General features: G+C 40.5%; 1 protein-coding gene across 14 annotated transcripts in view; it reads right to left on the reverse strand.

Annotated features, from left to right (window-relative positions):
• Positions 1-16,560, reverse strand: part of LOC129776724 (tight junction protein ZO-2) — a 139,953-nt gene that overhangs the window by 26,743 nt on the left and 96,650 nt on the right. For 10 of the 14 annotated variants that reach the window (XM_055782534.1, XM_055782533.1, XM_055782528.1 and 7 more), the window contains 6 exons: positions 12,226-12,395; positions 11,835-12,165; positions 6,152-7,933; positions 3,134-3,364; positions 2,594-2,762; positions 2,061-2,532 (listed from right to left, as the gene is read on the reverse strand). In XM_055782534.1, the coding sequence (XP_055638509.1) occupies positions 2,061-2,532; positions 2,594-2,762; positions 3,134-3,364; positions 6,152-7,933; positions 11,835-12,165; positions 12,226-12,395 (3,155 nt within the window). The remainder of the gene's footprint in view (positions 1-2,060; positions 2,533-2,593; positions 2,763-3,133; positions 3,365-6,151; positions 7,934-11,834; positions 12,166-12,225; positions 12,396-16,560) is intronic. The other 4 variants (XM_055782531.1, XM_055782542.1, XM_055782535.1 and 1 more) reach the window with 3 other exon arrangements.

Raw genomic sequence — 16,560 nt, forward strand, 5'->3', positions numbered from 1 at the left:
CAAACGTGTACTATTTTGTAAACAGCAGTTGCATTTCAAGTGCACGCAATTATCACACTAATGAATGTATTGAAGGAAACACAAACCCACACTGCATTCATCGGGCGAAGATCACCTGTTTATCAGTCGTCAGTGCCCTAAGCAGGCGGAATTTATTGAGAAGCGGACGTACAAAGAATACAGAATGCTTCCAATTTTCTTTGATTTACACCGTTCACGTATTATGGAAAAGTAATGTATGTATCCATATATATAAAATAGATTTCTGTCTGTCTGTCTGATTCTTATGGACTCGGAACTACTGAACCGATCGACATGAAAATTGGTATGTAGGGATTTTTAGGGCCGGGGAAGGTTCTTATGATACTTCGAGACCCCTCTCCCCTCTCTAAGGGGAGCTGCCATACACATGAAATATAAATCTCTGCATTACTCGTGAGTTAATCAAGCAAATGGAGCCAAATTTGGGATTTGAGGGTTTTTGGGTACAAAAAATGTTTTTATGGTGGAATGACAAGACCCCCTCTCCTTTCCATAAAAATAATACACACATTTCAACCAAAAATGACAATTGAAAATTTTCGGAAAACTCTGAAGGAAAATGGGAAAATTCGTAAAATTCAATTCGCATATGTTCTACAATTACATATTGACAAGCGTTGTGAGTCCATTTTATGTTTGCGCTAACGAAATTGATCTTCGCTCGAAAGTGGAAATGTATTTTAATGTGGAAAAACGCACTCTTCTTCTATCCATATGTGTTGATAAGAGCAAAACTCGAGAAAGGAATTGTCCGATTTAGGGCTGTCTTTATATTATCTTGCACGAGAATTGTTTCTGAAAATAATCTGATAATATAATGTCGATGGTAGAAGTACTGAAATTTTATGGTAAAAAATAATTTTAAAGAGTAGATTAGAAGATTAATCAATGAACAGTTCTGCGATTGGACCGATGAACGTGCGCTTAGTAAGAAAACGTGGATGGGATAACGAAAAATAAATTTTGGGCGGGACGAAGCTTGCCGGGTCAGCTAGTAGTAAATAAAAAATAGAGAATTCCCGATTCGATTGCTATGCATGTCATCAAAATCAGTTTGTAGTGAAGAATTTATTAACATTCTTTTTTTATTCTACGCGGCGAATGACATGAGATGGCACAAGTCACGGTGTTCCCGGAGGCGAATGGCGTTACTAAAGTTCGTCACTAAGTGAGATTTGAAGTCGTGTCCTCTTTTGTAATCGGCTTGGGTGCCCTCCAGTCGCCTCACGCACGTTTCACTCAATGTCGATCGTTTGCACCAACATATTACTGAAAAATTGTATGTTGGTATCCTGATGCGCAAATTTCTGCATAACTCGAGAACTAATCAAGCAAATGGAACCAAATTTGACATGTGGAGGTTTTAGGGGACAATATTTTTTTTCGACACTCCTCCCCTCTCTAAGGCTGCCATATAAATTAAATACAACTGCATAATTCGAGAACTAATCAAGCAAATGGAGCCAAACTTGGCACTTGGAGGTTTCAGGGGGCAATGAATATTTCTATGGTGGTTCGACACACCTCCCCCCTCTCTAAGGGGAAGGTGGGGGGTCATGACTAGAGAACTAATCAAGCAAATGGAACCAAATTTGGCAAATGGAAGTTTTAGAGGGTAAGAAATATTTCTATGGTGGTTCGATACTTCTCACCTCTCTCTGAGGTGGGGGAGGGTGCATAACTCGAGAACTCTTCAAGCAAATGGAACCAAATTTTTGCATGTGGAGTTTCTGGGGTCATTAATTGTTTCTACGATGGTTCGATGGATACGAGAAATGTTTCATTGGTGGTTTGACACACCTTCCTCCTCTAAAGGGGGATATATTGGATCTTATGCCTTCGACTCTATTACCATTTGATATATGGAATCACCCTGCAAAACATTCAAACGCTCACAAGCGTTTATGTTGATGACAGTTACGATCGTTACGATTCTGCTAAACATATAACTAATCGAATGTCCACGGAAAACACACGAAACAAAAGTTCCATCGGTGTCATTACAAAATAGAACTTACTTCGGCACCGATTTAAGATCATCGGGCGCATTGGGTCCTAACCTCATATTCTGCGCCGTCAGCTGCGACGTGTTGTACGTGTCGTAGCTCGATACACTATCGTACGATCCATTGGTTTTACTCGTCGTGTTTGGATTGGCCGAGGGGACCGGCGGTCCGGAGCCCAGCCGTGCCCGTTCTACCGACGAACTTTGTATTCGCTCGAGCGAATTGATTCCATTGCTGACGGCTTCCCGCTTATCCGCGGCAGCAACAGCACCTCCAAGTAATTGGCTCCGAGTGGCGTAGTCGTCTTCCGTAAGATCTAGATTATCCGTAGAGGTTTTAGCACCAAAAAGTCGCTCCTGAGCCGAACGACCAAGGGTGCCTCCGGTGCTAGAATTTCGCGATGGCAGAGACGAAGCAGGAGTACTGGAGGTGGTGTTATTGGATGGCTTCGATGCTCGATCTATCCGGGGTGGTAAATCTGGAACTAATGTTGAGAAATGATCAGTGGAAATGGAATTGTCTGATGGAAAAACACAAAAACCTACCAAAGTGACTTGACCCCGAGTTAGGATGTTGTATTGGTGGCGGAGGTCTTGAGGAACCATAGATGGCATCCTCAGGTTGTAACTGTGCTCCTATATTACCCTTAGAAGAAAACCCGTACTTGTTGTCAACAGTCATACGCCGAGGATGGCCCGAATGCTCGTATGGATTCTTTACACATAACGAATGGGAGAATAATCAGAAAAATCTTCGTTACAATAGTGCTAGAGTACCCATATATTGTGATGTTAAATTATGAAGCACGTAAATTAGCTGTTTAATAATTGAATGAATTTGAGAACGGAACATAACTGGATTAAGCGAAGATGTTGTAATTGTGGCCTTCATCTGTTTGGCTTCTTTGCAATAAAAACCGTAAACTGTTTTAACCAAGGTCGATCTTTAACTATAATGTTTTAAGCGTCTTTGTGTATGAATTAATGCATGAATTTACATAGCTATCAATCTTTGTGGGATGTCGCCTGTTCGGTTTATATAATTTTATATAAAAAAATATATATATATGGATGCTGTTAGCTTACCGTATATGGTGGTGGCATTCCATCACCGAGTTCTCTATCCCTATCCAAGTTATCCTGATTAGTGGCGATCGAAGGATCAGAGCTTGACTTCACCAATTGCGGTAAGTTGCCCAATGATAATGAGGCCGATGGTCCCGGGCTAAGTTCCAGATCCGATTCCGGACTTGAGGCGTAGGAGAGTCGGGAAGTGGTCATAGGGAACAGAAAATCGTCGGACAAGGACTCTACTGGCTGCTCAGAAGCGAATAAATATACGCGTTGAGGTTTGAGGAGGAATGCGGAATATGATGAATGAATAGATGTGAAATATCAAGAGCGAGAAGACCACGTTTGAGGGCGGGGAAGATGAGGTCGTGAGGTCGATGATATATGAATTGTGTAGTTTTGTTTCATTATTATTAGTGTTGGTTTTGTTTGTTGAAGCGGGACGAGTATATGAAAATAAAACAAAGAAAAATCACACTGTTAGATTATCTGGACAAACATTATTGATGGGGGAAATGTGTTACACTTCTAATAACATTCAAATTGGTTGTTAGTACGACATTTACATGCAACAAAAAGTTAAGTTCAACATGACTAACCCTTTGGGTGCATATGTAATGATTAGGCTGACCAAACGTACCGTTTTTAACGGGACAGTACCAATTTTCGTCCATTTTTGGTTGCCCCGTCTTTTTATCAATCTGTACCGTATTTTAAGCTTGGGTAGACTGTACATTAGTTGCATAGTTGCTCTCCGTGATTGATTTGGACCATCGAAATTGCACAAAGAACACACCGAATTACGCTTGGGAGTAGCAAACCATTCTAATTGTACAAGTTTCGGTGATTCGTACTTTAAATAGTCAATAACGACGCCGACCACGTCCTTACAGTCACCAGCGGAAGGGAAGGAATGTTAGTATGATATTCATCGCCCGAAGGCCAGATGGCTCGCCTTTATAGCGTGGTTCCCTAGCGATTATTCTGGGAGGGATAGTTGTTAATGGGAAGAGGTATAAATCAGGATTCACTGAGGTAACTGATGTGATTATGTAAACGCGAGCTATCGACCACGAGACGAAAATTTTCAAGTATCCTGAGAAGGAAAACCTGTAACATTAATTGGACCTGCTATACATCCAATTATCTCGCTTCAATTTTATGTTTGTAGAATTCCAATTGCAACGGCAGAGAGATAATCAATGGAAAACATGAGAAAGTAATCGAGAAAACTCCTCTGAATCTGATCGGACCGTCGATATATTCCCTTAATCATTGAGCGTACTCTGTATCGAACTCCAATTGTGTCCGCCGTCACAGTTAGCTTTGGGAAACCTGAGAAGGTAACTGAGAGAACTCCTCTAGAACCAATTGTACCGTCGATGTAATATTCCGTTATTCGTCGTGATTATGCCTTATAAGTCTACCAAATCTCGTCTAGAGCGAAAAAAACATCTTTAGTTTCCCTAACAAACCGAACAGAATCACAAACGCGACTAGTTCGCTCCTTCGCTCAACTCGAACCCACTATTTCAGCCATATCAGTAAATTTAAAAACTAGGGAACCGTTATAAATCAATAGTAAATCTTGTGCAGTGCTCAAAATATTGATACAGAAACGTTCGAACATGTCTGACGAAAAAGAAATAACCGAACGAGGAGTAAAGAAAAAACACATCCTCTCACGACAGCTGCCCGATCAAAACTTGGGTTTTTACGGTTCCATTCACTCAATAAAATTGGGAGTGCTATAAATAGTCGACGGTGACAGATGATTTTTACTGAATCGTGAAGTGTCGACATCTTTCAACCAATATTAAGCTATATATATATATATAGAGACGACCCTTCTAACTAACAGTCCTTCCCTTCCCCTGGTGACTGTAAATACATGGCCGGTGTCGTTATTGACTATTTAAAGCTCGATTCACCGAAACTTGCATAATGAGAATTCAGTATGTTCTTTGCGCAAATTCGCTGGTTCAGGTCAAACACGGAGAGCAACTACGAAGTGTACAATCTACCCAAGCTCAAACTCAAGCTCAAAAACGCTGTTTCTCTTACAACAAAAGGGAACGAATTAGGTTGAACATCCTGTATTATGATGTAAAAGTTTGTGTGTCCCGTTTCTATTCCTGAACTATTTGGTCAGCCTAGTAATGATATTTACATGCTGCTGGTACATGCAAACTGTATGTTAACACTTGTTTCCAATTCAATTAGTCGAGTAATAGTTACAGCGAGACATTTAGTATGAATATGAATATATACTATTTTGCGCAAATTTAGATTGATACAATCAATTTTTCCTAACGTTATTTAGTTGTGATTGGGTATTATAAAAAGGTGACGCATGTTCAATGCGAATAGTATTGTCAATTTCCGAAAGTCGTTCCTCGCTGGGTACCGAAGATTTTCCGAATGATGTGTGTAAACTTAGTGACGATTGTGGTCTTACTGAGTTCATGAGTCCAGGCACTGAACTTGAATGATTGGATTGGCTCTGAATGGGTATTAGGGGATAGTTATTGTTTTGGGTCACGTAGTTACTGCCTTGGAATTCATGGAGAGGCTGAGATTCCGAACCCAGCCGGTAAGATTGCAATCTGGTTTGGTTTGGGATGGGCACTGAATACAATTGATAATGCGGATTTTGATGGTATGATGGCATCCAACCAACTGGCATCGAATAGCGCACAGGAAATCTAGGGTTGTCATTATATCTACAATGAGCTGGCACAGAGCTGCAGCACGATAGCGGACAGGGTGGTTGAAGAAAAGGCAGAAAAATGTCCGATGTAAACTCCACCCGCTGAATGTGATATGAGTGAAATAAATATTATTAATATTTTTCCATCACCAGTGTCTACGATAGAAACTAACGAACTATAGCTCTTTACAGTTGCAGTGACTGCATTTTCTTCGATAAGGTCACCAAAATAAATTGCAGTCACTGCAACATATGCGCACATCAAAAGCTACCGAATAACATACACATTTCTGATGCTACAAATGCTTGAAAATAAACCATACCTTTGTCTCGGACATCCAAACAGCACCGCTTTGCTGCTGATCGATGGAATCCCGCAGTTTTCTATACCATGAATCCGGATCATTCAAGTTGATAGTCGCACTAAATATATGTGACCAGACGCGTTCTAGTTTTTGGCACTGTTCGAAAAGTTTCTTACTACTTTTGTGTTGTGATTTTGGCAAACCGTGTCGCAGTTGTTTTATGTTATGTTTAGTATCAGCTTTCAGGAAGATGACGATCGGATAAAACTGCGCATAGTTTAGACGGTCAACAGCGTTAGGTGTGATATCTAGCAGAGCATGTTTGCCACGATCCATTATATCGCGGATGTTGGATAACCGCACTATACCAGCACTTTTCGATGAACCTTTATCATCATCTTGTAACGGAGCAGTGTATTTATCGGGAAAATCTTTTATAAGTCTTTCACGAGCGATATCAGCGGCCGGTCCAAATAAGACAACTGGACGTACGTAGCCAGGATGCCGTAGGACCACTCTTTCATATGCTGGAAATTTGGAAATGGAATCCGAGAAGACAACGTCGTCCCAATTTTCCCGCGACAAAGATTTCGAGCGTCTATGTGTAGACCTTCGTCTGCGAAAGAAACTGACTCTTGACTCTGAAGCGTTCATCTCCTTCTTCGTGGCGTTGAACTGAGCCGTCGCAAGTTCTTCTGCTCGTGCTTTATTGGGTATTACACCCCGTTGTAACTCTTGATGACCATGGCCGATCCGTAAGACTTGCCATGCACCTACGACACCATTATACAGCGTGTCTATCACCCGAAATACATCCCCTGCTTTGAAGGACAATTCGCCTTTCGATGGATTTTCGCAATGGAAATGGGTTTTGATATGAAACGAATCTCCTCTTTGTTGCGCAGTTATATTATCGTATTCCTCTTTACAGTACTGCACAATTAGATCGATGCGATCTTGTAGACTGAGCAAAAACAGCACCGCTTCTTCTCTGGTTACCCCATTCATGTCCATATCGTTCACCTTCAGTATATTATCGCCGGGAACAAGTCCTTGCGCAGCAGCTGGACTGTTCTGCTGAACGGCCGTTACAAAAATACCAACTTCATTGCCGCCAGTTAATCGGATACCAACGGAGCCCTCTTTCTGGAATGTGATGTAACGTGGCTCCGAAGTAGTTTTGTCATCGTGCAACGGACGTCTCGTGCTGTAAAAATCTTCCCCTCTAGGAGGAGGTGGTCGTGGCGGTTCATCGATTATGCTCCGTGACCGTGTATGTCCACCACTATTGGATGGTCCTTCGGTTCCTCTGCTGCTGGTCGCTCCCGGTGGCGTACTGGGTCTGTCTAGTTGTTGTAAAGAAATATCTGTTAGTGGACCACGTGATCTACCCCGTGGCGTGAGGTTGCTTTTATCATCAACTAGTAACGTACTCATAGTTGAAGGTCGCGTCGGTGGTTGAACGTATAAATTTTGTCCCGAATACGAGCCCCCACCATTTCCATTCAAATAGCTTTCATCCATATTGCTGCAGTTTGATACTTGCGCCGTATGGGAATACACGGGCGATTGCATGCCCGAACTGTTTCCTCCGCCCATACCGGTGTTCAACGTTGCAGTGGTAGAATCGCGTAAAACGGCCAGCGTCAGCTTTTCTTTACAGCCATCCATGATTTTTTTCGCCTCCTTCAGGCTCATTGAGTCGTTACAGTTGGTATTGTGTATCCTTGTTACAAGGTCTCCTTCGTGTAGAGTATAACCATTCGCAACCAGTTGGTCTTTCGTCTTGGACGAAATTTCCTGCAAGCAATTAGCTACGTTAATATATGTGTATTTGAATAAATATCATGAAGTGAAGGTTCATCATAGATGTAAATTCATATAATATTCATCTTTTGAGACAATTAGATCATGTCATGTCACTTTCGTTCTACTCAGTCCAACAGAGAAACACTAAAGTACAAAGTCCGACAAGGCCTTAGCATATTTCAAGTTTGGTAAACTAACTTCAATTTCAGGATGAAGAATCTCTTGAACACATAATCGCAATAGTTTATATACCCAGTTCTGTATATATAAAAAATCTAGAACTGTGAGATTGTGTTCTGTTGTCTGCCACTATCCAGTAATATTTCAGCTCACTCATTTCGAACAGATTATTCAAAAAGTTACATAATCGATCTATCATTCGATATTCGATATCATTCTATCACGAAAAAACCAAGCATGAAAATCATGTTGTTATCGTCGATATTGAACTAAGGAAAATTCTATTGCTGTTTCTGTTTCTATTTCTATTTCTATTCCCATTTCTATTTCCATTTCTGTTTCTATTCTTCTATTTCTATTTCTAAAGTTTCGAACAAAACATCAAGAGCACTGTACATAAAAAAAAGAAAGTGACAAACAGAAAAAAAACAAATCAGTGATTTAATCATTTATAATAATTTATTTTCTTTGTTTGATGTCTTTTAGAACATCTGTAGTTAAAACAATAGTCATTCATTAAAAAAATGCGTTTTAAACATACTTAACAACTAAAATGACGCGACAAAATATAGTACCAGTTTCTCGATTCGGCTGTTTCGAGTGTTGTTTCGACCGATTTTTGAAGAAAAAAATTGGTTTTTCGGTGGTACTTTGTGTTTTGTGTCATGTAAACAAGAAGTATGTGAGATTTTAATTCTCGAATTCTAGTTGCAGTCAACGAAAAATGGGTCGCGCTCAGAATTGCACGAAGACGAAGCGGATGGTCATCCGAAAAATATTCAAGACAGGCAGCAGCCAACGCGAGATCACAGAGTACTTGGGACGATCCAAAACTGTCGTGTGTATTGCCCTTCACGACCGCAAAAAAACCGAAACGACTGGACGCCCAAGGAAAATGACCGCGAAAAATGACTCTGCCATAAAGCGAGCCTCCAAGAAAGATCCCGCTAAGGCCACAAGAAAGATTCGGGACGAACTGAACTTGTCCGTGACTTCCCGGACAGTTCAACGGTGGCTGGTGGAGCAGGGGCTAGGCGGTAAAAACCTCAGGAAAGTCCCGATGCTCACGCCGAAGCATCTGAAGGTGCGGTTGAAGTTCGCCAAAGACCACTTCGATTGGAGCGGTCCGGAGAAGGAAAAGCCGTGGCGAACTATACTGTGGTCGGGTGAGACGAAGGTAAACCTCATCAACTCGGACGGAAAAAAACTTGGGATCACCGCTCAATAGGCTGCGCTTACATGTCACAGTATACCACAGTGTTTGGATATCTGCCAATATTGAATGATACACAAGGTGACATGCAAGAAACCATTCACGAATATATAACCTAACATGGATGGATGATTCAAATACATGACCGAATGACAGTATTCACTTTTGTTGCACCAAATCAATATACGAAGCGATGAACAAAACCTGTTGTTTGCATATCCGAGAGGTACTGATTCATGATCTTACCCACCCAGTACAGAGGCCAACCCCGTACCAAGAGAACCACCTCACACCATAATGTTCCCTCCCCCATGCGCACACCACTTTCGATGCCTTTCTACAAGTTTAAAGCGTATATATCGTCCCGTTCTAGCTACAGCGAATAACCGCTGCACAGACAAGTGTAGAACGATAAATGATACATGAAAAATTACATCATCATTCGGTCTCCATTTGCGGAGAACGGCGAATGAAAGAAGAGTTAGTTGTAGGGTTAGCTGTGAATAAAATTATCAATTTTCTCAGATTCATCCTTCAATTTCTGAGATTCATCCTTCTTCTGTTTCTGTATTCAATTTCTTGAAAAAAATCCGATTTTATTAGGATCTCCGAATCGAATTATTAACGGTTTAGAAAATTTATTCCATATTAATCATTTTTTGTAGGTAAACCACCATCGACGTGCTTCGCCTGAAAACAAAATGTACGCTTGATCCAGGGAACAATCTTTTGGAATTCTTTCGGCAGCTATCCGTTCAGTTACTTGGACGACGAAGTCCAAATTTTTATGTCCATTTCCTGAGGATCTCCACTAAACTGGATTCCTCATCTATCCAAACGGAAATGGTGAAGTTTACGATCTCAACGATGAGAATTTTGGTTCTTGTCCCAAATGCTGTCTAACGAGGACGTTTAGGATCTCTCTGAATCCGATGACAAACTCCGAGGTAATTTCTTCTTCTTATGTTCCAAACTGTAAACATTGATCCAAAGACGTAATTTTTTCTTCTGTCCGCATTTTCCTCGCCAGCGATTCAAACTCTTCGCTTTTCTTTATATCACTCAAACTCATCAATCTCCTTGCCAACCTTTTATAAGACTCTGTTAATTTCGAAATTCGTATTAGTTTTCGTTCTGTTAATTCTATCTCGTCAATGACGCAATTGCGAATTATTAAGCACATACATTCTCTTTCAGACCTGCTTCTATCTTCTTTAATTCACTACTTGTCAAAATTAATGCATCTCCCATATTGTCTAGTGGTTAGGATATCCGATTCTGAGCCAGAAGGCCCAGCAAGCTCAGTCGGCACAGTATCTGACTGTTAATCTCAGGGTCGTGGGTTCGCGTGGGTTTCCAGTCTGGTGCAAGCCGCATCTAAGAAAAAAAAGGCTTCTGGTTGACATCCACGAAGATTAAACTTCAGGGCTTCTTTCTTTTTCTGCTACCTTCGTTCTTCCGATCGGTCCATCTGAAAAATCTGAGCTTCATGTCCGACGGGCTAATCACTGCATCCGGATTCACTTTTCGCGAATCTTTTAAGCTTTTTTAGTTTACACTAGCCCCCGTGTCCGCTTGACATTCTAGTTTCTCGGCGCACCGGGGATCAAAATATTCTCGCCTTTTCGGATTTTGCATCCTTTTCTATACTCAAAATGTCCACAAAGTTCGAATATTCCGTCCGAATCACTTGGTTCATTAGATGTGATTTGCTCGTTCACTCAATGCACTGCACTGTTTCTTTTCTTTTTTTATTTCCTGTCATTATTACGGGACACTATTCGAAGATGGTTCATTTTGCGACAACCGTTGCACTTTTTACTAAACGCCGGACAGTCCTCCTTACGACGCAACTGCAATCCACCACACGCAAAACGCATCTCATCCTTCTTTTTAGCTGCACTTCCAATACTGTTCCTGATGATCCTTCATCTACATCAAATCCTGCATGCGGACGATCGCGAGCAAGGGCAAAATCTCCAATCTTCTTCTCTTCCTTGCATTTTCCCACCTTCCGGTTCAGACCAATGCTAGATTGGCAGCGTGTATGATGTGTCTGGATTTTTTTTGTGTTCAACCTTCGACAACAGAGTTTTAGAACATATGATCATTAGTTCGTTAGATCATTCCAATAATCACAACTCAATCTCTTCTTGGATGGCACTAGCGTTCCCAGTGGGACTTTTGCCTTCTCAACGTGGGTATTACTTGCGTCATATTTATTAGTAATACTAAGTTGAGATTGTCTTGCTGTACGATATTTTTTGGTTAACTTTGGTTCACTTATATCGGTGTTTTATTTGTGTTAATTTTTTTCTTTACTGTCTACCGAAAATTCAAAATTGAAATGACCTATTACATCATCGTTTAACAAATGCCCATCATTTATCTCATAGTATTTTTGGGACATTCAGATTGGGCTATAAGCTAAAAAACTGCGTTGAACATATTTAAAAAAACTATCGCATATAACTTTTCAAATACCATCAAAATACTTACCTTAATAAATAGTCTACATCCTAAAACGATGCCGAAATCATCCTTTTTGCTTGCTTTAGTAACAATCACTTTGATTTGCTGCTGAGATCCATTGTTGCCTAACGAGCCTAAGACGATACCGGTCGAGCTTAGGCTGTGCTGATGCTGGTGAGAAGTTCCCCCTGGAATGGCGCTGCTGCCGCCCGTGGGTTGCATCAGACTATGGTTTGGTACGCGTCTCTTCACCACCAGCGTGACAGTATTGCCGCTATCACGCAGCACCTGCACGGCCGTTGCATACTCTACATTTTCTAACGATATTCCATTGACCGATATGATTCGATCATTAACCCTGTGTTGTAAGGTAATTGTTAGAATGATCACTACAATGTCAAGACATTAAAATATTTACTGTAGCTGTCCCTCAGCAGGCCCATGCTTGAGTACATCACTCACGGCTATTGATGGATCACCGTTTGCAAAATGCGGATTGTCGCGACCACCGGAAACAGCAATGCCGAATCCATACCCGGGTACTCGTGACAGTGTAACAGTGCTATAATCCCATGAAGTACGTTCGCTCTGGAAGTGGAAGAGAGAAAAATACGGAGGTTATCATTTGGAGTACTTTTAATCGAACTAGAATTAAATGCCACGCCATTTAATTGCCATGAATTATTTTACTGTTTAATTCTATATGAGGACGTGTGGCTGTGAAGTTTTCAGAGTTTTGTCGTGAATCTGTGTAAAACTGCTATTAAAACATATAATTCACTAAATTAAAGTGGTTGACCCGTTTTCGAGATTTTTCTTGTAACCGATTGAATACGTGAAAGAATAAGGGGAGAACATCCCCAATTATGGGAGAACAAGTCATGAGTTTTCCACCAAAAGTATTGTAGAAAAACTTCCCAAACATTTCCCAAAAGTCCAGGAGAAACCAGGAAAAATCTTGATTCTTTCAATTATTAACTTCTCCCAATCGTGTCAAATCATCACAGCAGGGATTTATTGTGGCGTTCTTGCTTAACCACTATAATCCCCAGACCCTTCGACTTTTAATTAGCATCTGGAGTACGTAATACATGTCGACCCACAGTAACGTGCTTTCTTCAAATTACTCAGAACAGGTTTGCCATCGACTGCTGTCGAGCTGAACAATTCTGGTATCAATTTAGTTACTATGAAGATATTCGCCGGGCAATAACGGGGCTGTGTTCATGCCTTTTATCGAAACAGTCGTTCTTACACCATTATTCGTCTTTGTTCTGTTCAAAGTAAATCTGTACTAGCAATAGAGGCTATTCCATTGTCAATTTCCTCATAATTTATAGGAAAGTGCCAGGACAAATCATTATTGCACGTTAGCAAATCTTAACTAAATTTGTTATAGCCAAACTCTTAGATCTTTCGTTTCAACCTAAAATAAGGACTATTCTCTATTTTTAAACAATTGACAAAGCAAATCTTCGCCATTTTGAAATTTGTGTAAACTACTTGATCTATATCCCTTCAACTTCAAAACATAATATCTTATACTGAACCAATTTGAACAAATATTAAAGGGGCTAGTACACTGTGGAAACTTGACAAAATAAAAAGAATAATTTCTGACCTAAAATGTTCTCTGGGATGTCTACTTTACTGTATTTTTTGTCCCAGGTTTGTTCCGTTCCAAAGTTACAAGCCAATTAGTGGACCTGAGTCTTTGCTCAGGTGGGAGTACTACCTCCGGGACGTCCATCCGATTTTGATGAAATAGTTTTCCCCAGATTTTCCACTAAATTTCCTTTCATCGTACGTTGGATTTTTTTAAAATTTTGAAAAATAAAATTTTGGTGAATATTTTTGTCTCGATTTTTTGGGCAAAAACGTAATTTTGACGTAGGACTACGTCTTTCATTTCTGTACCGGGGTGTAAGTTCAAAGTTTCGAAAACGAGAGAGTGACGCTGGACTGCAAGGTTTTGAACGTTAATACCTCTTTTCCGGCTGAACGGAGTGGTATTATATTCATTTCATTCGAAAGACAAAATGTCCACGAGTTATATGATTGTTTCAATAGCTTTAAAATAGCTTAGAAAACAGGTTATTGAAACCGTATACAAACTCGCATACGTTCTGGAAATCCATTCAGTTGATGCGAGATGAGGACGGTCGCACTCAGACGCCTATGTATTATGGTCTTCTTTTCCAATTCCATTTCTTTTCTGCAGTTGAACCGAAAGGATGGGTATATTTTTTTTTCTTTTCTGTATTATAGTGACTTTCAACTCATTTGGCTGGTTCGTCACTTTTACTTCCATTTTTGGTAGAATGTCGGGAGTGAGAATTGAACTCGCGACCTTTAGCGTGAGAGGAAGGGATGTTACTACTACGCCAGATCGCCTCCTTTGCTTTCGTTCCATTCTTTGTGTGGACACCGACTGGACACCATCGTTGCTGGACGAGCTGAACGACGAGGGATCGAGTGCCTTTCTCAAGGCAATGAGGGTGGAGATGTAGTGCAGGAGTAGGGTAAAGTTTTCCAAGGGTCTATCTCAAGGCTAGAGACGAATGAACTGAAGGAGTTTAAAGTCTCTATAATACAAAACCTGACCTGACCTGCTTTTGTTCATTTCTACCTCTACTACTACTATGGATTTGATAATGAAGAATACGAAATACATGACATGATGTAGTGGATATTTCCCCATATCGAAGAAATCACTTTGATGAAAAAAAGATGCATTATAAAATTATTCGTGTGAGAATGCCGCAACCATTTGTCGTTTCTAATTGTTGGGAAAGGGCATTATTTTGACGTAGGACTACGTCTTTCATTTCTATACCGGGGTGTAAAATCAAAGTTTCGAAAACGAAAGCGTTACGCCGGAGACCGAGATTTTGAGTGTTAATAGCTCTTAAACAACTGAACGAAATGGTACGATAAACACTTCATTCGAAAGATAAAATGTCTACGCGTTCTATACTTGTTACTTTCTGATCCAAAAACTTGTTTCAATAGTCTTAAATTTGCTTTCAAAACAGGCTATTGAAATCACCAATCGGTATATAAGCGAGCGCCGCTCGGAAATCCACTCAGTTCTAATTGAACAGCGATTGGAGCATGTTATCGCTGTTGTGGTGAAGCTCTTCATTTATCATAAGCGCGGATGAACGGTGTCACCAAGAGCCTGTTTGTGCACCTTAGGCCAGAAGAGAATCCATCAGGAGGAGAGTGATGCCACAAACGGTTCCCCGGGAAGATCTCGAAGCAGCCGCTACACACACACACACACACACACACACGCGCGGAATTCTTTCCGTTTGGATGCCATTCAGCATCGAGAAAGATTCGGAAAATAATCTGCCAGTTCCTCTAGGAATTTAAAAATACATTCATGTAAAAGAGTTTATTTGAATGTTTTCTATCCATGTAACACTGTGACCAAATATGTTTCAATCAAGTGCTATTAACAGGTGGTTATCGAGTTAGCATAACCCACTGATGGGCTTCCAGTATCGAGGAAAATGTGGAAATATCCAATCGTTACTGAAAATAATCTGCCAGTTCCTCTGGGAATTTAAAAATACATTCATGTGAAAGAGTTTATTTTAATGTTTTCTATCCATGTAACACTGTGACCAAATACATTTGGTTTTATGATTTTTCAATCAAGCGCAATTAACAGAATAGCTTCTGAAGATTATTCTTCCCCATCAGTAGGATATTTCCGTATCCAATATTGTATGCGCCCGCAATCGATTATTGCTCAGTCGCCGAAAGTTCCGAGCTCAGAGAGTTCATTCCCCTCTAGTTTGCCTTCCAAATTGTCATCGTAAACCACGCCTTCTCTCGATTCAATCACACACAAAAAGCATACTTAAGCGATATTCTGGTGATGAGACGCATTCATTTTTCGTGAGGACATCGACAAGACAACATCGTTGCTGAGGGTGCTGGACGGCGAAGCATCGAGATCTGCCCTGAAACGCAAGCAGTTTGTTTGAAACTGTGAGGAGCACAGAGAAGCCGATCCTTCAGGAGAACAGAAGGTGACCATCGAAGCAGCCGCTGCACACATACATACACGCACGGAATTCTTTCCGTTTGGATGCCATTCAGCATCGAGAAAGATCCGGAAAATAATCTGCCAGTTCCTCTAGGAATTTAAAAATACATTCATGTGAAAGAGTTTATTTGAATATTTTCTATCCATGTGACCAAATATGTTTCAATCAAGTGCTATTAACAGTAGGTTATCGAGTTAGCATAAACCACTGGTGGACTTCCAGTATCGAGGAAAATGTGGAAATATCTAATCGTTACTGAATATAATCTGCCAGTTCCTCTGGGAATTTAAAAATACATTCATGTGAAAGAGTTTATTTTAATGTTTTCTATCCATGTAACACTGTGACCAAATACATTTGGTTTTGTGATTTTTCAATCGATCGCAATTAACAGGATAGCTTCTGAAGATTATTCTTCCCCATCAGTAGGATATTTCCGTATCCAATATTGGATGCATAAAACCTTGTGCCTACAACGTAACGCTCTCGTTTTCGAAGTTCCCCAAATATTCATTCATTCAGAATGAATTCAGATTCAACTTCAAACAAATGATCTCTAAATCAACGATAGTCCTACGTCACCCTTGCGGTTATACCATAGATATAACCCACTTCCTGTTTTTGCTGATTAACTCCAAGGAGGAATCCATTCCTTTTTTAAGCGTTAATCATTCTGCTTCGGACCAACGGAA

The sequence above is a fragment of the Toxorhynchites rutilus genome, chromosome 3 (genome assembly GCF_029784135.1).
Source record: "Toxorhynchites rutilus septentrionalis strain SRP chromosome 3, ASM2978413v1, whole genome shotgun sequence".
In the NCBI taxonomy this organism is placed as follows: Eukaryota; Metazoa; Arthropoda; class Insecta; order Diptera; family Culicidae; genus Toxorhynchites; species Toxorhynchites rutilus.